At 39.7% G+C, this 22,640-nt stretch overlaps 1 protein-coding gene across 1 annotated transcript in view; it reads left to right on the top strand.

Annotated features, from left to right (window-relative positions):
* LEMD3 (LEM domain containing 3) overlaps positions 1 to 22,640 on the top strand; it is a 71,900-nt gene that overhangs the window by 24,117 nt on the left and 25,143 nt on the right. The window contains exons 2-4 of the mRNA XM_079775007.1: positions 9,020 to 9,057; positions 14,758 to 14,824; positions 17,068 to 17,135. Coding sequence (XP_079631133.1) covers positions 9,020 to 9,057; positions 14,758 to 14,824; positions 17,068 to 17,135 — 173 coding nt within the window. The remainder of the gene's footprint in view (positions 1 to 9,019; positions 9,058 to 14,757; positions 14,825 to 17,067; positions 17,136 to 22,640) is intronic.

Raw genomic sequence — 22,640 nt, forward strand, 5'->3', positions numbered from 1 at the left:
AACTCTTCTAGGTGTTTTTAGTTTTTGAGTTGTCAAGAATTTAGATTGAAGCGAGAGGAAGAAATGTCCTTTCTTGTACAATAAGCTCTGTGAAAGTACTGAAAAAGCAGATCACTAAACTTCTGGACTTTGAGAAGTATAGTAAGATAATGCTTCCATAAATTTTTTTTCTAATATATATATATATATATATATATATATATATATATATATATATATATATATATTAGAGCCCTGTTGCACAAAATTCATGCACGGGTGTGTGTGTGTGTGTGTGTCCCTCAGCCCAGCCTGTACCCTCTCCAATCTGGGACCCCTCGAAGGATGTCTGACTGACCTACTAGGATCGGGTCTAAACGGGCAGTTCGACATCCCTATCACAATCCAGGACTACTGACTCCCAACTGCTCGCCTGCCTGCCTTTCTGATTGCCCCTAACTGCTTCTGCCTGCCAGCCTGATCACCCCCTAACTGCCCTCCCCTGCAGGCCTGGTTGCCTCCAACTGCCCTCCCCTGCAGGCCTGGTCCCCTCCAACTGCCCTCTCTTGCAGGCCTGGTCACCCCTAACTGCCCTCCCCTGCAGGATTGATCGCCCCCAACTGCCCTCCCTTGCAGGCCTGGTCCCTCCCAACTGCCCTCCCCTGCTGGCTTGATCGCCCCCAACTGCCCTTCCTTGCAGGCCTGGTCCCTCCCAACTGCCCTCCCCTGCTGGCTTGATCTCCCACAACTGCCCTCCCCTGCTGGCCATCTTGTGGTGGCCATCTTGTGTCCACATGGGGGCAGCCATCTTGTGTGGAGTGATGGTCAATCTGCATATTACTCTTTTATTAGATAGGATTTCAGAGAGGAAGGGAGAGAAACATCAATGATGAGAATCATTGATCAGCTGCCTCCTGCATGTCCCCTACTGGGGACTGTGCCCACAACTGGGGCATGTCCCCTGCCTGGGAATTGAACTATGACTTCCTGGTTCATAGGTTGATGCTCAATCACTGAGCCACACTATTAATGTTGCATTTTTTAGTAGTCTATTCCATTTTATTACTCTTGGTTTATTTTAAGGCTTACATGAATTTTAGGCAGAAATTATTTGCCCCTTCTGAGTTCTTAAGCACACTATACTAAACTCCCAGGTGGTATTTGATTACATTATATATCACTGCTTAAGAGTAACGCTCTCAGAACACGATGTATAGAATATGCTCCATAAATACTTGCCAACCAGTTTGTGTTAGAAGTTTTTCTTACAGCTTTTGTTACAGAGATCCCAAACTTTGGGTATAACTGTACTTGTAATTAACATTTGAATGAAGACAAATTTCAGTTACAGTCTTTTATCATTTTTCCTTCCCTAGGGAATCTTCATTTTTATAGTGAGTAAATGAGACTTTTAAATGACCACAAAGTTGAAAGAAACCATATGTTCTTTATCATATAGAGATGAAGAATAAGAACCAACCATGTAATAAGGCTGTTGACAATTATGAGTTTTGACCTTTTATTTTCTTGGACACATTTCAGTTTTTGTTATGTTCTTAGTACTTTGATGTCCACACTTAAAGCCCTTTTTATTGTGTATTTCTGTTGTTCTTTAAGAATAGCTTATTTGGAAGTAGCACAGAATTGTTGCCTCTCAAAATAGGGCAAGTGAAAAGTTGGGAGTTTAATATGATATGAGAAGTTGTGGAGCTTTTGTTCTTCTTCCCTTTTCTTTCATTCATTATCTCCATCTAGGTCAGTACCTCTATAAATCCAGATAGATTGGTAGGGTTAAAATGGAAAAGTTATTTATGAGTAGAACAGGGTGGTACAAGAGTTTACCTTTGGCAAGTTTTATAGTAGACAGCTTTGTCCATAAAACTTTGTCTACTTGATTTAATCTCAATATTCACAGTACTTTTTAAAGTATACTTTAAGTGAATTGTTCCTGTCTTTTAGAATGACCATCTATTTAATAGTCATGAAGGATTGAAGAACTTTAAGAGAACAAATGTGCAACGTGCTGTGTTGCTAAAGAATGTACTGCCTTGTTCACCCTGTCCATTTTTAGATTAGTCTGGCTGGTGGTGAAATGCTAAAGTGTTTGTCACACAGGTGCAGTGTTCTGCAGCTGTTGGAAACACACCCGCCCCCCACTTCACATATAATTATACTCTGTTTAAATCATTAATGCTAGAGGATGGGATTTGAGAATTTGAATGTCTGTTTACAAATAGGTACAACTTGGAGAGCTAATTGGTCATTTAGGCAGCTGAATTTAACTGCCTAGATGACTTGAAGTTTACAGATACTAAAACCGAGGTTTAAGGTTATAGATTTATAAAATTATAAGAGACTGCCTTAGAAAGTGCGTGTCTGCAGAGTTACTGCCCTCAAGACTGAACTTTTTGAGGATGGGGCTTGCATAATTTCATTTTTAAAATCTCCTGCAACTAGCATAATGCCTGGCACATGGCAGCATTTGATATATATTAGTGAACGTCTTATGTTTGAAGATGAAGCCAAAATGTTGTTTAGATGTAGTATGGTTCATAATCAGAAGAGAATTATTTTTTTAAAAAGAAAATGGATGCCTTGTAAGTTTTATAGCAGTCTTATGAAAAAGTGCCATGGCAGCAGAGAGAAGGGGAATGATTAATGCTGCCTGTGGTGGTCATGGGACACTTTACATATTTGAAATATCATGGAAAATATTTTCCTGAACTACAATTAGAGAACTTGGTTTTGAAGTTTCCTTATCTAGCACACAGCATTGTATTCTCCAATAGCATTGTCTTTTCCTCCTTATCCCCATTTTGGGCATTTTTCATGCATTATATCATAAGGAGATTAAAGTTTAATGATTCCAAATCTAAAGGTTCTAGAGAAGAATGCTTTCCTTAAACCAAATATTTTCTTTTCTGTAGTTGTTTTTTTCTATAATGAAAAGAGTGTAGGCTTTGTAGTCAGACATAGGTTTGAAAACCATGGTTTTGAAGCCCAGCTTTGAAAACTGTTTACCTCAAGGAAGCAACTTAACCTCATCTTGCAGCAGATTGTCTGTCCATGGCTTGTTTCTTCAGCTTTCTATTCAAATGCAGTCTTCTTAGTATGGCTAATGCCTTCACTGACCATATTATTTATTTGTTTATTTACATATATATTTTAATGTATATTTTTATTGATTTCAGAGAGGAAGGGAGAGGGAGAAAGAGATAGAAATACCAATGATGAGAGAGAATCATTGATTGGCTGCCTCCTGCATGCCCCACACTGGGGATCGAGCCCACAACCTGGGCATGTGCCCTGACCGGGAATTGAACTGTGACTTCCAGGTTCATGGGTCGATGTCCAACCACTGAGCCATGTCAGCTGGGCCTGACCATCTTAATTAATATTAGCAGCCCAGTGCACGAATTCGTGTACCAGTGGGGTCCCTCGGCCTGGCCTGTGGAATTGGGCCGAAACGAGCTCTCCACCATCCCCCAAGGGGTCCTGGATTGTGAGAGGGCACAGGCCAGGCCCAAAGACCCCATCGGTGCATGATTGGGGCCCGGGAGTGATGCGGGAGGTTGACCAGCTGGGGAGGGACCGCGGGAAGGTTCCAGGGTGTGTCCAGCTTGTTTCACTCAGTCAAGATTGGCCGGACCCCAGCAGCAAGCTAACCTACTGGTCAGAACGTCTGCCTCCTGGTAGTCCATGCATGTCAGAGTGAGCAGTTGAGTGGGCTTAGCATATCATTAGCATATTACGCTTTGATTGGTTGAATGGTCGACCAGACACTTAGCATATTAGGCTTTTATTATATAGGATTGCTTACCTCCCTCACATGTCAAACATTTGTATTTGTTTATTGTTACTTCTTTTTTTTTTAAATTTCTTTATTGATTAAGGTGTCACATATTTGTCCTCATCCCCCCAGTCCCATCCCACACCCCTCCCCACGGATGCCCCAACCCCCTGTTGAACTTAACCATTGGTTAGGCTCATATGCATGCACACAAGTCCTTTGGTTGATCTCTCCCTCCTCCCCCCACCCTCCCCTATCCTCCCTCTGAGGCCCGATAGTCCGATCGATGCCTCCTTGTTTCTGGTTCTGTTCTTTTTCATCAGTCTATGTTGTTCATCATTTCCCCTAGATGAGCAAGATCATGTGTCACTAGAGATATACTTATATGATCTGAATGTGAGATGAGCAATAATAGTTATGCTGACAGGCAAATGAATCAGTGTGTAGTGAGTTTCTTTCTGGACCAACAGTTCTTTTGAGACCCAATATCAATGTCCACCAGTTCCTAATGTGTACATGTCGGCACTGACCCCTCAGCTCTGGATGGTGGACAAATGGTGGTAATGCAGGTTCAATTCCCTCTGGTTGGGTCTCGGCCGGACCCAGGGGCACGGCTTCATCCGGACCCAGGGGCACGTGGCCTCACCCGGACCCAGGGGGTGCGTGGCCTCATCTGGACCCAGGTGCGCGCGGCTTCCCCCGGACCCGGGACCCAGCCTCACCCAGATCCAGGGGCACACGGCCTCACCCAGACCCGGGATCCAGCCTCACCCGGATCCAGGGGCACATGGCCTCACCTGGACCCGGGATCCAGCTTCACTCAGACCCAGGGGCGCATGGCCTCACCTGGACCCAGGGGCGCGTGGCCTCTCCCAGACCCAGGGGCGCGTGGCCTCACCCGGATCCAGGGGCACACGGCCTCACCCGGACCCGGGATCTAGCTTCCCTCGGACCCAGGGGCACGTGGCCACACCCGGACCCAGGGGCGCGTGGCCTCTCCCAGACCCAGGGTTGCGTGGCCTTACCCAGATCCAGGGGCGCTTGGCCTCACCCGGACCCAGGACCCAGCCTCACCCGGATCCAGGGGCACACGGCCTCACCCGGATGTTTATTGTCACTTCTAACCTCTCTAGAACATAAACTCCTTGAGGGCAGGGATATTTTTTATTTTAGTCACTTCCATATTTCTGTCGCCTTGCACAAAAGTACTCCATAAGTATTTGTTAAATGTTTATCTTTCTTTCTGAGTTATAAAAGAACTTTGTTCACCACAGACTTTTATTAACTGTCACAGAGTGACCGAAATGAAGCCTTTCTGAGGAAAACAATCTATTTCGTCAACATTGAATATATATTTTGTGAATACATTTACAGGTGGATATATTTCATTTCCATCCTTTTATCTGGAAATTCATAATGGTTGATAAATTTGATCTTAGCCTGAGAGGATGAAAAAATGTTTACAGTTAACAGAAAGGATTAGTAAAACTAGTAACATTTTTTAGAATTTATGTGAGAGGAAGAGAGAGAAAGGTTTGGAGAAGGAGTCAATGTGTCTTATAAGTAAGTAGGAAAGTATCACAAGATTAGAATTTAGTTCCTTGAAGCAAAATACGATGGGAAATCATTGGACAATTTTGAGGAGTCTAGTAGTATAATTTAAACGTATTTAGTAATTTGACTTTTACAATATTAGGATAGTTTAAATGAAAGAGAACTAAAAATATTAAGGACATTTACAAAGAAAAGTTTGATATATATTTGAGGTTTGAAATAATCTGAAAATTGAAGGAGAAATGGTCAAAAGGAGGAATTTGAGAAAAAGCAGTAATGTTGGGGGTATAGGGTATATACGAGGACAGTAACAGATCTGCAGTCACTTCACGTTTGTGCCTTTTAAGAGGATGGAAGAGTAAAATTTAAAATTGCAATGTGGCATTATTGTTGCTTTAGGGCTGTGGTCGGCAAACTGCGGCTCACGAGCCACATGCGGCTCTTTGGCCCTAGTGTGGCTCTTCCACAAAATAACACGGCCTGGGCGAGTCTATTTTGAAGAAGTGGCGTTAGAAGAAGTTTAAGTTTAAAAAATTAGGCTCTCAAAAGAAATTTCAATCGTTGTACTGTTGATATTTGGCTCTGTTGACTAATGAGTTTGCCGACCACTGCTTTAGGGTAAGGAATAAACTATAATTTACTCTCAGGTCCACCCTAGAAAAGAAGCTAATAAATGAAGTGGCAGTGTTTTGCTGTGCTGTGTGGAATGCTTTTGGAATACGGTTTCTCCTCTACTGTTGACTAATAGGCAGAGGAGGAAGGAGTATTTTATTAGGGTTAACAACATATGCTGTTCCCATTAAAAAGTGTAGGTAATTTGGATGAGATAGAAGATGTTGATGTGGTTTTAGAAATGCTGAAATGATTTGGCAGAAGAAAAGTTAGATGTATAAAGATGCTTCTTTTAGAAATTTGAGGGCTTTTGGTTTGTCAGAAGTGCTGTTTTTAGATGGAATTTCTTTCTAAAACTTAACCAAGGCTACATTTTACTTCTATTAATTCTATAGGTCTGTCTGTTAATTTTGTAGATGACAGTTGTCAAACGAAATAGGGGAAAATTATTTTTAACAGAAGATATGTAGGATGGGAAGTATATTGTTGGCTCTTTAGATATGTTATACTCTTGGGTATTTTAGCCCATAAGATAAGAGGCAGAAATCTAGAAAGATAAAAAGGACAGAGCAACGTTTTTCAACAGAATTATTGTTCTGCTCTTTGGCTTTCTCTTTATCTTATCCCCTCTCACCCTTCCCTGTTGGCCAGAACATAGCCTTCTCCATCTTCCTGCAGAATTTAACACTTTCCCTTCAGTGTTAACACACAGTATAGAATAAAGAAGAGTAGATTTAACCTAGGTACCACAACCAGCACTTTTCATGCACTAACTGTATTTGTTCAGTACTATGTTTGGCTCTGGGCATACAAACATGAATGACACACAGCCCCTGTTGTGAGAAACTCACAGTAAAGCAGTCTATTGGGAGAACAATTACAATCTACAGCAATCTTCTATATATATAAAAGGCTGTTATGCAAAGTGTTCCTTAGGGAGTTCGATCGCTTGCTGTGACGTGCGCTGGCCACCAGGGGGCACCGCAGAATGAAGGAAGCCCCCGGCCAGTAGCCAGGAGGCCCCGATCGGGCCCTGATCGCTGGCCAGGCCTAGGGACCCTACCTGTGCATGAATTTCATGCACCGGGCCTCTAGTACTTTCATAGTGATACTTGATGAGCTAGGTTTTTATTTAATAATCTTGACAAAAAATACTTTTGTATCTAGTAAAAAAATAATACTATCGTGGCTTTTTTCCATAGACATTAAAACTAGTGTTAAAGAATTGCATGTTTTAATATTTTAGAATTATTCTTATAAAGAGCAAATGAAAGACCATTTTTTTAGTATTGTTTGACCAATTTTAATCAAATTTTTAATTTTAACTAGATTGACAGGGCATCTTTTGGTATATTCAACTAAATATAGCTTTATTTTAAATTGTTCAAATGTTACATGAATAAAAATGAATGTTATTAAAAAGAGTTTTTAGTTCAAGCATGTTCCAATTCTTAACATTTTATTTAATCTTTAAGCTATATTACTCCTTTCTATTTCCCCTATTGGGTACTTTTGATCTTTCAAAAAATTTTTTTTCCTAGTATTAAAACTTTGTTACTCTATAGAAAAATATTGTTTAAAAGTCTGTTAGCAAAATCCCTTTAGGTCAGTGGTTCTCAACCTTTCTAATGCTGCGACCCTTTAATACAGTTCCTCATGTTGTGGTGACCCCCAACCATAAAATTATTTTTCTTGCTACTTCATAACTATAATTTTGCTCTACAGCAATGTTTCTCAACCTGTGGGTCATGACCCACAGGTTGAGAACCGCTAGCAGGGTCGCCTAAGACCATCGGAAAACACAGATATTTATATTACGATTCATAACAGTAGCAAAATTATAGTTATGAAGTAGCAACAAAAATAATTTTATGGTTGGGGGTCAACACAACATGAGGAACTGTATTAAAGGATCGCAGCATTAGAAAGGTTGAGAACCACTGCTTTAGATGATAGCAGGATACATTTTTTCCCTTGCTTTATTTATTTATTTATTTTATTGGACCTTGTTAAACTGGTCTTACACATGAAGTTTCTTAGAATCAGGCAGTTCCTGGTTCCTATGGGACTTACTGTTTTCTCAAATGAAAATAGAAAAGGACCTCAGAAAGGAAACCTGGTGAGTGTGAAGTACTTTGTAGGGTAAGTCTTAGTTGTGACCTGGATTATAGAGATCCAGGTATCAAAGCTTTGAATATTTTTACATGTGATTTAAAAATAGATGATAAGGAGGATTTTCTAAATAATAATCATGAGAGATGCTACATAATTCAGCCATAAACTTGTTGGTATCTTTCCTGGAGGGTGGGTGGGTATAGGGAGGTTGGATAGGAAGTGGTGTAAATCCTTTCCTTATAATATTTATTGGAAATCCAAAATTGTTTAGTACTGAGACTTAATTCTTAAGTACTTTGATCTGTATATTTGTTTCTTGCCATTTTCCAAAATATTTGCAAGGATTAGGAAAGTTTTTTTAAATTATTAGAAGTCAGAATTCTAAACTAATTATTCATTTTTAAAGCATGTTGTAGACTGCACAAGTAGTAAGTGCTTTTAGAAGTGTTTTGAAGAGAAACCAAGTTAAAGAGGAAGCAAATGATTCAGTCATTAACAGTAACAATAGGTAACATGTATTAAGTGTTTGAGACTATGCCAAGCATTTTTTATGATTTATCTCATTTAATCCTCACAACAACAATATAAGGTAGGTGCCATTGTTACATCCTTCCTTTATAGAAGAGGAAACTATAACTTAAGTGGCAAAGTAGATGTTAGTTCAAGGTCATGTTGCTAGTAAGTGATGGAGCTGGGACTTGAACCCAGCAGCTCTGACATCAGAGCACCTGCTATTAATTACTATGGAGAACACCACAAATTCAAAGTGAGAATGGTAAGTATAATAAGTCTGAAAAAATGGTTTCCCCAACTGTTATTATCATCAGTTTGTTTTACATTTTATTTGCATGTTTATATTCAGTTTTAGCAAAAAAACATGCTGGCATTTCAGAGGACTTATTTAGGGGGATTCTAATTTTCATTTTCTAAATGATGCTAATAGTTCTCTCTCTCTTTTTTCCTTGATAGTAAAAAACCCCTTTGAAGAAACATTTGGAAAAATACAAGTAAGTAAAAGATGGTAATACTGATATTTTGTCTCATGTTTTCTATGATAAAAGTATTACCAACTAAAAACAATAATTTTTAAAAGGTTCTTGCCCTGGCTGGTGTGCTCAGTGGTTAAAGTGTTGGCCCATGCACCAAAGGGTCTCAGGTTCAATTCCTGGTCAAGGGCACATACCTGGGTTGCTGGGTCAATCCCTGACCTCTGTTGGGGCCTATGCAGGAAGCAAACAATCAATGTGTTTCTCTCACATCCATGTTTCTTTTTCTTTCTTTCTCTTTCTCTCTCTCTCTCTCTCCCTCTCCCCCTCCCTCCCTCCCTCCCTCCCTCCCTCCCTCCCTCCCTCCCTCCCTCCCTCCCTCTCTCTCTCTCTTCCTCTCTCCCTCCCCCCGCTCCTTCTCTCTCTCCCTTAAAAGGTTCTTTTAGGCTGAAGAAATAAATTTTCTCTTATGAGTATCCCTTAACTGTAGTGTAACTAAATCTGACACAGATTTTCTTTAAGAGCTGAACTGTTTATCACTTTAAGGTAAAAACCAGCTGTCTAGTAAAATGGCAGTGGTGTGGTGTCTGGAGACCTGGCCTTACCCTTAAAAGTATGCATGTTTTCATAAGTTGTTGTTGGATATCCTAGCCTAGCAGTTTTTGTCCTCTTTGACCTCATCCTGTCTCTCTTTGGATTTTTTGCTCATTGTCATGCCTGTTCAACCATCAGGAAGGCAAAGGATCATACCTAATAAAATGGCAATATGCAAATTACCATCACTCCGCTACGCCCACGATTGGGCCAGCGGGAGACACAGGGGGCGGGACTCGGGGTGGCTGGGGTGGTGATTGGGCCGGCAGGACGCTGAGCTCGCGTTGCCAGTGGCGACGCGAGCTCAGCATCTGCGCCATGGCTGTGCTGCAGCACAGACGGGCCTCTGGGGCAGCGAGCCGGCGTTTTGGAGGTTTGGAGGCGGCGTGGGTGGGCAGGCGGCGCAGGTGGGCGGGCGGCGCAGGTGGGCGGGCGGCGCGGCTCCCGGGGGAGGAGTCTGGCGGCAGTTGGGCCGCAGAAGCGCACGGCGGTGTCCCGGTGTCCCGGTGTCCGCAGAGGACGCGGGTTTCCACGAAGGCAGAGGAGGCGGTGACGGCCCCAGCATTCCTGGGTGGGAGGCGAAGGCAAGACCCCGGCCTGGGCTCCGGCCGCAGGAGGACCATGCCCCTGCCCCGCCTCGCCCTAGGGGCCCAGGGACTTCGGAGCTGCCGGCCACACCGGGTCCCGACCAGCGGACAGACAGCCTACACGTGCATGATTAAATCATGCACTGGGCCTCTAGTTTAGAAATAAACATCCCTTAGGCTGCCTATTTATGATTTCTTTTTTTAAAGGATCTATAATATTAATTTTAACCAATTTTACTCACATGAAAATATTTTTTGCTTACCATCATATAGGCACTTCAAAAATTGATATTTGAGTTACAATACAAAATTCTTAATTTTTTTAATTGTAGGACCTGACAGTAAAATAGAACTGTGTAGAATACATTATTTGTTGTGATGAGGGATGTGTAATAGTGTATAATCAGTTCCACAGAATATTACTCTAGATTGTTAGGGTGAGACTTTGTAATGATTATTTTTGGTAATATGCTGTTGAGACAATTCGTTTTAAAAGAGTTGACAATCAGTTACACTTTTAAGTACAATACTGCTACTGGTACCGTAATTTAAATTTGTACAGTGTATTCAATGAACGTGGGAAATACAAGACTTTATTTTCTTCTGTATAATTTTTCCCATGAGTGAAACTGAAGTTCCGAACCTCTAAATCAGGGCTGGGGAAGCTTTTTCTGCCAACGGCCATTTGGATATTTATAACATCACTAGAGGCCCGGTGCACGAAATTCGTGCACGGGGCGGGGATGTGTCCCTCAGCCCAGCCTGCACCCTCTCCAATCTGGGACCCCTCTCCAATCTGGGCTCCCAATCGCTCACCTGCCTGATTGCCCCTAACCGCTTCTGCCTGCCAGCCTGATCACCCCCTAACCACTCCTAACTGCTCCCCTGCCAGCCTGATTGCCCCTAACTGCTCTCCCCTGCATGCCTGGTCCCCCCCCCAACTGCCCTCCCCTGCAGGTCTGGGTCCCCCCACCCCAGCTGCCCTCCCCTGCAGGCCTGGTCCCCGCCAACTGCCCTCCCCTGTAGGCCAGGCCCCCCCCCCCCAACTGCCCTCCCCTGCAGGCCTGGGTCCCTCCCAACTGCCCTCCCCTGCAGGCCTGGTTCCTGCCAACTGCCCTCCCCTGCTTGCCTAGTCACCCCTAACTGCCCTCCCCTGCTGGCCTGATGGCCCATAACTGCCCTCTCCTGCAGGCCATCTTTTGGTGGCCATCTTGTATTCACATGGGGGCATCCATCTTTGACCACATGGGGGCTGCCATCTTGGGTGTTGGAGTGATGGTCAACTTGCATATTACTCTTTTATTAGAGAGGATTTGCAGGCCATACAAAATTATTAACTTAAAAAATTAGCCTACTATATTTGATCAAACTTTTAATTAACTCACCCTAATGTCTTAGGAGGGCCAGACCAGATGCTTTCGTGGGCTTCATGGATGTTCCCCACCCCGGCTCTAAATACTAGTAATAATAAAGATGATGACAGTTCATTTATTCTGTGCCAGGCACCATGCTAAGTGTTTAAAATTCATTGTCATTAATCAGATACATGATACAAACAATTGAAAATATTTTTGAGGAGAAAATTGGCTGAGGATAGAAGAGTGAAATATTTAAAGGGGACAATATATGAGAAAATTTGGTAGCGTTTCTCTACAGTTTGATTTTTTTTCTTCCAAGAATAAGAACTTTGCTTTAGAGTATATGTATTACTATAAGAAAGTCTGGATCTTACCAAACAGACAATTAGAAGGTAGCTATCTCAAATTATAAAACTATTTTTGTTTAATGAAAGATTACTTTAAATATGGACTTATTGGTAGATCATTAACTTGTTTTGGGGATGATTAGGGAAGCCACTAGTTAGATACCTTCAAGCTGAATATTAGAAGTGACAATCTAAAAAGCAGTCTGAATTGAAGAAGAGTGTAATGCAACTATAAGCCAATATAAGTTTCTATAAAGAAAGTAACTTTAATATTTGATTTCCATACTTTTTGACTTCTTGTTCAGCATACTGGTGCTAAAGAGAATTCAACCAAACAAAGCCTTTCTTTCTCAAAATTGATTTGTTCACATTAATAACATAGTCCATCTGGATGGCACTTGAGAATCTTGTTATATATATAGATGTTCTTTTTGAATAAGTCATCACTAGAAAAATAATTCATGAAAAAATTATAGTTGAGCTTTTTGGGTGCTTAAATTCTTTGTATGAGAATGTAATAATATGTACGTTATTCAGTATGATATTCATTTACATCTGATTTTGCTATTCTACTTATCTAGTCCAGTTTAAATATCTGTGAATCAAAAGATGAAGTATATTCCTAGGCCTCTGGTGTTCATTGAAGATGTAATCACAGAGAAAAAGTGTCAAATTTTTGGATTTAGTTTTATTTTCAATAGGAAAGTGGGGATAGGTTTGATGAAGATCCACCCATCATAAACATAAAGTCACTTTTCCAGATAAGGGAGGAAACAAACAAGAAAACTCTCAGCTACTTTATTCATTTATTTTTTTACTCTCAGCTACTTTAATCTCAGAGCCTAATCAGATTTACTTTGATTTTATGTGTCAAGTCCACAATCTACATTATCATTGAATTCCTTTTCATTCTATTATAATGAACATATTTATTTATTTTTAAATATATTTTTATTGATTTCAGAGAGGAAGGGAGAGGGAGAGAGAAACATCAGTGATGAGAGAGAATCACTGATTGGTTGCCTCCTGCACACCACCCACTGGGGATTGAGACCGAAACCCAGGCATATGCCCTTGACCAGAATCGAACCTGGGACCCTTCAGTCCGCAGGCCAACTATCCACTGAGCCAAACCAACTAGGGCTGAACATATTTATTAAAAACAATTTTGTGGTGTAATATATCACAAATGCATAGCTTTCAGAATCCTGGATTTCAGCCCCTGCAGTTATTTTTGATGTCTGACTTTTGCAATTTGGATTTTTAAGCTTATGCAAAGATAAGGACTGTCTTGATTCAGAATCTGGTTGAGATAGAGTTGAGGGGGAAAAGGATTGGAAGGCAAGTAGTCAACTGAAGGAATATCACTTGCCTCTTACCAACAATCTCACATAAAACCAGGGACTCTGGTAGTAAGTAGGATTTGATGCCTTTGATAAGTTTTCTTTTTTCTTTAGTGTCACTGGTTAAAGCTGCATTGACAAAAGCATGCCACTTATAGTGTCCAAATTTTTCTTCTGTCTCTGAATATATAGCATGAAAATAAATGGATGAGGTCGCATGTTATTGGACATATAATTACTTTTCCAGATTTCTGTATCTTGTCTAAATTTGCTTTTGGTTGTATTCATCCAGTAATTCTGTTTTGTTAGACACTTTAGGGGAAAAAGGGGAATAATAATACAGCCCCCTCGTGAATCATGAATTCATTTCAAATAGTGTAATAAGCTATTATTACCTGCTGTCCTAACCTACTATTCTTCATTGCTTATATTGGTCTCTCTTAATTGTGATTGCTCTTAAATTGGAGGTCTCATTGCTTTAGACTAATTGGTAGGGTACATAGACATTACAATAGTCTCCTCTCTAATTTCCTTTCATGTGGTCAGAGTAATAGTCCTGATGCACACGTTTGTTTTACTTTCCTCCCCCCCAAGCTTTCAAAATGAAGTAAAACTCTTTGTCTTGGTATTTAGGATTCTCTAGCAGTTTATTCCAAACTGCTTTTCTAGTAGGTTGCTGAGTCAAAGTAGGCTACTGGTTATGTAAGAAATATAACAATGCTTTTATGCCTTTATGCCTTTGCTCATGCTGTTCCTTCTGCTTGGAATGCTAGTGAATTCTATTCTTCTTGTGAAACTCAACTCAAATATTTTCTCTTCCGTAATAGATCTTTGCTTACCTCTTTCTTAGGTGTTTACATTATATTTTGTTTGCAACTGTGATATGTTTTTTGCCCTTGGGAACAGGAACCATCTTGTTCACTGGATCTCTTGCTTTGCGGAGAACAATCTTAGCTCATAGTAGATACTTGTTAAATGTTTATTTTACTTTAATGGTTCATAAACTTATTCAGGTCCACTTTGGGAGCTTAGGGAGATGTTGAGGTTCAATCAAGGCGTCAGTACTCATTCCCTTATTATGTGGTTTAATCAGATTAAACAAAACATGAAGGGCAGCCTGGAAGAAAATAGTGTCATAAGGATAATATACATAAGCATGCTATTGTATAGGGTTGGGGGAATTGAGGAGCATTGTTTTGGTGGTTGGTGAAGTTTGTTGTGTATGAGACCTTTTTTAGCACTAACCTTAGTGCCAATTTCCCAATCATCCTCAAGAAAGTAAAATGTATAAAGTGATTATTTAGATTTTAGGCTTAGGTTTCTTTAAAATATGGTAGCCATTGTTTAAATATGAATTTGTCCTTTAGATTATATAGTATCTATGATTTTAAATTTCCTTATGCTTTTCTTTTTGGGTAAGACTACTATTTGGTGTATGTATTTTTCTTGGCGTTAACCTAGATATTTTAAAAATAATTTCTTTTAATTTTAGGAAAATGAAAAAAATCTTATGATGAACACTTTATACAAGCTTCATGATCGATTGGCACAGCTTGCAGGTAATTATTTTAACAATCGTATCTAAAAATGTTTTGAAAATTAAATTTGCATATGTAGCATGTTGTAGCAGTAGAAATAGTTTTTCTCAAGTCTAGTGTTATATTTGTGAGATATTTTCTCTTTAGAAGTTATTATTACCTATATGGAGTGGGTTTTTATTTTTGTAGATAATATTTAATCAAGGTGTTTTTTTTTCTGCCTGCCACATGTATTAGTGAAAAATGTATGTATATAAATATCATTCTAAAGTAAAAATTTTTTCTGCATTAATATTAACAAAATTCTGAAAGTAGAAATTAAATTGGGCAAGCAATGAATTAACTAAAATCCTAGAATAAATATAAAAATGCAGATTTTTCTTTAATGGTTGTATAGGTGTCATAAAGTAAATATATTATAGAATTTTTTCTTCCTGATTCATTGCATTTTCTTTATATTCTGCTCTTAGTAAGTCTTTGAAAGCTTTTAGGTATTAACATATTTGCATATAGGTTATTAATAACAATAATATAGGTGAATTGGTATTAAGTTTAGTACCTATAAGCTGTGGTAGCAGCTTCAAAGTTTGTTACTTTTTAACTTATTATACATTTAAACCAAAAGAAGAGACTTACTTCTTGTAGAAGAGATTTTCTTCTTATAAACAGTTATAAGAAAAGAAAAATGTAATTGTTCATACTCTTGATGTAGCAGATCCTTTTTGTGGAAACCACATCATTGGTAGAAGCCTAGTAGTTAAATGGGGAACTTTTCTTATTGCATGGAGGCATTTAGAATCCTGGCAGTTCCACATCCTCTCATCAATCTTTATTTTTTTAGTTTGGGTCCTTAATTCTGATCAGTTTTTTAGGTTCACAATTCTGTGTATATCACTAAAAGCCTTATTTGCATTGACTTTTGAACTGTCATATTTATACACTGCAAGCTAATGACATTTATTTGGTATGCTGTAGCAACCAGAAATAGTTTAAGTATATACTTTAGCCAGAAATTCCTGATGTTGCTACCGCAAGCGTCTATAGCTGTCTCTATAGCATTGTTTTATGAAGTGTGCTACGTCAGCATAATCTGAAGTGCTTTTAAAGATATAGATTCCTTCCTATAGAGCAGGGTTTGGAAAAGTTTTTTCTGTGAAAGGGCCAAATAGTGTAGAATATTTTTAGGCTTTGTGGGCTAGACTGTCTCTGTCGCAACTACTCAATTCTGCCATTATAGCATGAAAGCAGCAGCCATAGATAATACATAAATGAGTGAGTGTGGCTGTGTTCCAATGAAACTTCATGTTTATACTAGTTAAATCTAGTGGTAGGCCAGATTTGGTCTATGGGCTGTAATTTGCTGACCCCTGCTGTAGATCTAAGGCATCTGAATTTCCGAGGATGCATTATAAAGTTTGAAACTTACTTGTTCATCTAATAGGTATTTCTTCCCTTTTTACAACTACAACCACTAATAACTGGCTACTCTAACAAAACTATGAATAGGAACATGGTTTCTTTTATGATAGGAAAATTTGCCAAGACTTTTATTTTACTTTAACTATTGAACTTTTAGGTTAAAGTTTTTTTTAATTACTTGAAAGAAACAGGACAGGAAACACTTAAATTTGAAGTTCATTATGAGGATAATTGATCTCTAATAACCACAGATAACCTAAAAGAAAAGGCTTTGGATTCTCTTATAGTGACAAGAAAAGAAAAAGGTGCTTTTCTGTAGAAACCAGATCATTGCCAGAATCTTCTAATGATAGGTTACAATAACTTTTAAGGCATGTACACCACTTGCTAAAGATAGGCTTAGTTATAATCTGAAAATGTATGTTTTAATTAAAACTTATTTGAATACTTTAATTATTAATTTTAGTGATAGATGTATATGTTAGAACAATGAATTTTCCCGCTTGAAAAATAATGAATTTGTGGAGGGCCTTCGTGTGTGCCAAGATCTTTGGATAGGCATAGTGTCACATGCTTCCTACCCCAGATAACAATGTAGTTGGGAATATAAGAGGAGGATAAGTTCTTATCTAGACTGTAATGCATGTTAAAGGCTGTGGTTTATGTAAAGGTAATTATTTTTTTATATTACTTGAATTACTCCTAGGAAATATAAACAATGTTCATCTTTAGTGAGTACAATAACTATAACTACAATTGCAATTGTAATATATTTTAATTAATATTTGTTTTCTTCCATTGAACACCGTACTGATTCAAAATTAATACTATGCTAATCTTTCCAGGAGATCATGAATGTGGCAGTTCTAGTCAGAGAACACTTTCTGTCCAAGAGGCAGCTGCATATTTAAAAGTAAGCAGTGAAATTATAATTTTAATAACTATATTCTTAAAGTTTATATGAATAATAACAACTTATATCAAAAATACCATTTATTTGCCCTAGCCAGATGGCTCAGTTGGTTGGAGTATAGTCCTGTACACCAAAAGGATGCAGGTTCGATTCCCTGTCAAGGCACACCCAGGTTATGGGTTTGATTCTCAGTCGGGACGCATACGAGAGGCAATCAATCAATGTTTCTCTCTGCCCCTTCCTTTTTCTCTAAAAACAATAAAAAGCAAAACATGTTTGGGTGAGGACTAACAAATAAAAATTAAAAAGTACCATGCATTTTATTAATTGCACTTTTAAAAGCTTGGGCCTGCTGTTTGGTATAAAGGGTCCAGATAGAAAAAGCAGAAATATTCAACATTTTTGTTTTAGTTTGCTTCTCTCTCTCTGAGACATTGCACATTGGAAGGAAACAAACAACAGTTGTAAGAGAGAAATTGAGGTAGGTACATAGCATGTAAGAACAAGTATGCATCAAACTGTTGTCATTTATTTCAGATCTGTCGCAGATTAATTTCATCTCAGGGTACTAAGAGAACTTTGCAGATGAATTTTATAAACCACTGTAAATAATATTTAGGAAATCCTAGATGAAAGGAAAGGTTAAGATGGACAGGTGTCATTCTGATTTCCAAAAAGACAGTGGATTTTGAAAGCCATACTGGTGAGCTTCAGATCTGTAAATAAAATCCCATAAAGATGTGCGTACTTACAAATGGAAATGTTGATCTCCAGAAGCTGGCATGGTTCATTATCAGCGAGTCATGTCATATACTAGTATAGTACTTCATTTTCGCCTTGGTTTATTGTGGTAAAAAACACATGAGATCTATCCTATTAACACATTTTTAAGTGTACAGTACAGTATTGTTAACTACATGCACATCATTGTATTAGAACTTTTTCATCTTGTATGACTGAATCTTTATTCTCATTGCACAGCAATTATTAATTTCCCTTCTTCCTAGTCCCGGGCCACCACCCTTTCACTTTGTGACTGGCTAACTTCACTTAGCATTAGTGCCTTCAAAGTTCATTTATCCATGTTGTAACGTGACAAGATTTTTTTTTAAGGCTGAATACTATTTGTGTGTGTGTGTGTGTAAAAACTCCATTTTCTTTTATCCATCAATCTGTAATAGATATTTAGGTTGCTTCCACTTCTTGGCTATTGTGAATAATACCAGAGTAAACATGGGGGTGCAGATATTTCTAATATCCTCTTTTCAATTATTTTGGATACATATTTAGCAGTGGGATTGCATGATAGTTTTATTTTTAATTTAAAAAAATATATATATATTTTAATTGATTTCAGAGAGGAAGAGAGAGATAGAAACATCAATGATGAGAGAGAATCATCAGTCGGCTGCCTCTGGCACGCCCCTTATGGGGATTGAGCCCACAACCCGGGCATGTGCTCTGACAGAATTGAACTGTGACCTCCTGGTTCATAGGCCGATGCTCAACCCCTAAGCCACACCAGCTGGGCTATTTTTAATTTTTTAAGGAAACTCAATACCGATTCCCATAGCGGCTACACCATTTTACATTCCCATTAATAGTTTACAAGTGTTCCCCTTTCTTCACATCCTTGAAACACTTGTTTGTTTGTTTTTAAATAATGGTCATGCTAACAGTTGTAAGGTGATGTTTACTTGCATTTTCCTGATGATTAGTGATGTTGAGTATCTGTTGGACATGTTTATGTCTTCTTTAGAGAAATGTTTATTCAAATCCATGCCCATTTTAAAATCATGTTAATTTGATTTTGTTGTTGTTATTGAGTTGTAGGAGTTCCTTATTTATTTTGGATATTAACCCTTATCAGATAGATGGTTTGCACATATTTTCTCCTATTCTGTAGGTTGCCTTTTCACTCTGTTGAATGTTTCCTTTACTGTGAAGAAGCTCTTTAGTTCAATATAGTCCCACATGTATGTTTTTGCTTTTGTTGCCTGTGCTTTTTGGTTTTATGTCCAGAAAGTCATCGCCAAGACATGAAACTTTACCCTGTATTTTCTTTTAGGAATTAAAAAAAAAAAAAAAATCCTCACCTGAAGATACTTTTTCATACGGAGTGGAAGGGAGGGATAAGGGTGGTGGTGGTGGGGAGTCAGAGAGAGAGAAACATTGACATGGGAGAGACACATCGATTGGTTGCCTCCTGCACGTGCCCCAGGGTTTGAACCCACAACCGAGGTATGTGCCCTTGACCAGGAATCAAACCTGCCATCTTTAGATCTGAGGGCCAACACTCTCTAACCACTGAGCACAACTGGCCAGGGCTCTTTTAGGAGTTTTATAGTTTCGCTAGTGTCCCGGTGCACAGATTCATGCACATTGAAAGGAAATTAATTAGAAGAAATATTTTAATATCACTATTGGTGTCTTGCTAATGAAAAGAAAATAGGATTCTACTGAGTCTCCTATCTACCTATTCCAAGACTTCTGTGAGGATCAAATGAGATGAGGCACGGGAAAATGCTTCACAAACATTTGGTTAAACTGTAAAATATTTTTGCACCTGGCTATAAAGGAAGTCGGGTTCCTGGGCTGAAGAAACTCCAAGGAGGCTAGTTGCTAGGGAGAGGAAGCCAGGCGTTGCTACATGATGTCATTACCTGGAGCCCACAGTGACCAGGCAACCAAAACGGTAGACAGTTTCTGGGCTGGGCTGTGGGCCGCATTTTGTGTCATGGGGTCTTGGCAGTGTTGGCTGCAATTTGGTGGGGTATTGTTCCAGGGTGATGGCGGGGCCTGTGTCCCAATTGGGGGAAGCTGAGTGTTGGTTTGTCGGTGACAGGTCCATAGTGCTGTTTATTTTTAAATGGCCAGTGCGTGTCATGGCAGATCGTCTGCCCCCTGGTGGTCAGTTCACATCATAGCTACTGGTTGGATGGACGGACACTTAGGCTTTTCTATCCTCTCTAATAAAAAGGCAATATGCAAATTAACCATCACTCCGCTGCACAGGCCACGCCCACCAGCCAAGCCACGCCCACCAGCCAATCAGGGCGAGTATGCAAATTAACCCCAGCCAAGATGGCTACCATTGGGTTTCCCGGGCAACAGAAGAAGCCAAGTTTTCCACACACTCTGGCAGGCCCAGGCCTCCACTCAAGGATACAAAGTTTCAATTATAGAAATGGCAGCTGCCACAGATTAGCAGGAGGCTTGGCTCCGCTCCAGGCTACAAAGTTTCAATTGTAGAAGGTAAATAAATTCCAGATACCAGGGCCTCCTCTTGGGTCACCAGGTGTGTGGCTGGCCTGAAAACCACCATAGGCCCCTCGCCCAGGCCTCTCCACACCCAAAGGGAACCCCACCCTGATCCAGGACACCCTTCAGGGCAAACCAGCTGGTCCCCACCCATGCGCCAGGCCTCTATCCTATCTAATAAAAGAGTAATATGCAGATTGATCATCACTCCAACACACAAGATCAAGATAGCTGCCCCTATGTGGTCAAAGATCCTGCCCCCATGTGGACACAAGATGGCCACCACAAGATGGCCAGCAGCGGAGGGCAGTTGGGAGGCTCCAGGCCTGCAAGGGAGGGCAGTTGGAGGCAATCAACCCTGCAGGGGAGGGCAGTTAGGGGTGACCAGGCTGGCAGAGGAGGGAAGTTGGGGGAAAACAGGCTGGCAGGGGAGCAGTTAGACATCAATCAGGCTGGCATGGGAGTGGTTAGGGGGTGATCAGGCTGGCAGACAGAAGCGATTTAGGGGCAATCAGGAAGGCAAGCAGGCGAGCAGTTGGGAGCCAGCAGTCCTGGATTGTGAGAGGGATGTCCGACTGCCTGTTTAGGCCTGATCCTGCCCTGTGGGATCGGGCCTAAACGGGCAGTCGGACATCCCTCGAGGGGTCCCAGATTGGAGAGGGTGCAGGCTGGGCTGAGGGACACCCCCCCTCCGTGCAAGAATTTCGTGCACCGGGCCTCTAGTATATATATAGATGTGTTATGTTTAAGTCTTTAATTTATTTTGGGTTGATTTTTGTATTTAGTGTAGTAAAAGAGTCCAATTTCATTCATTTACATGTGGAAATTGTGGGTTTTTTTCCCCCCAACATTGTTGAAGAGACTTTTTCCTATTGTGTGTTCTTAGCATCCTTGTAAAAAATCAGTTTATCATATGTGCATGAATTTCTCTATTTTCTTCCATTGGTTTTTGCCTATCTTTATACTAGTGCCGTATTATTTTGATTACTGTAGCTTTGTGATAAGTTTTGAAGTCAGGAAGTGTGAGGCCTCTAAAATTGTTGAATCATTCTTTCATTTTAGGAATAAATTCCACTTGCTCATGGTGTATCATTCTTTTGCTGTGCTGTTGAATTTGGTTTGCTAGTATTTTGCTAAGAATTTTTTTGCATTTATATTTATTAGGGATATTCGTCTGTATTTCTTATAGTTCTTTGTTTGGCTTTGGTATCAGAATAATGCTGGCCTCATAAAATAAGTGTGGAGGTGTACCCTCCTCCTAAAGTTTTTGAAAGAATTTGAGAATGATTAGTGTTAATTCTTATTCTCGTCTTATCCTTTGTATTTATGTGACATCAGTTGTAATATTCTCTTTATTTCTGATTTTATTTATTTGAATCTTCTCTTTTTCTTAGTTAAGGGTTTGCCAATTTCCTGATCTTTTGAAAAACAAACAGAAAAACCCCTCTGTTTTACTGATTTACCCCACCCCCATTTTGTTTATTTCAGCTCTAACTTTATTATTTTCTTCTGCTAATATTAACTTATTCTTTTCTTAGTTTCTTGAGGTACAAAATTGAGTTGTTCATTTGAACTCTTTCTTTTTTTAATGTAGGCATTTACCACTAAACTTCTGTCTCAGTACTGTTTTTCTTGTATTCCATAAGAGGCTGTTGGGCTTGCTGAATCTGAATGTCCCTTTCTTTCCATAGATTTTTATCATTATTTCTTCAGATATGCTTTTTCCACCTTTCTCTGTCCTCCTTTAGGGTCTTCCATAATGCATATATTAGTCTGATTGATGATAGCCTCTAAGTTATTTAAGCTTCCTTCACTCTTCTTTATTGTTTTTTCTTTTTGTTTCTCTGACTGAATAATTTCAAATGACTTGTCTTTGAGTTCCTTGATTCTTTCTTCTGCTTGATTAAGTCTGCTGTGGAACCCATCTAGTGAAATTTTCAATTCAGTTATTATATTTTCTAGCACCAAAATTTCAATTAAAAAATAATTTCTCACCTTAGCTGGTTTGGCTCAATAGATAGAGCGTGGGCCTGTGGACTGAAGGGTCCGGGTTGGATTCCTGGTCCGGGTTGGATTCCTGTCAACGGCATATGCCGGGGTTGTGGGCTCGGTCCCTAATAGGGGGCGTGCAAGAGGCAGCCAGCCAATCGGTGATTCTCTCTCATCATTTATGTTTCTATCTCTCTCTGTCTCCTTTCCTCTCTGAAATCAATAAGAATGTTAGAAAAAGTGATTTCTTTTTAT

The sequence above is a fragment of the Cnephaeus nilssonii genome (genome assembly GCF_951640355.1).
Source record: "Cnephaeus nilssonii genome assembly, chromosome: 6".
NCBI lineage: Eukaryota > Metazoa > Chordata > Mammalia > Chiroptera > Vespertilionidae > Cnephaeus > Cnephaeus nilssonii.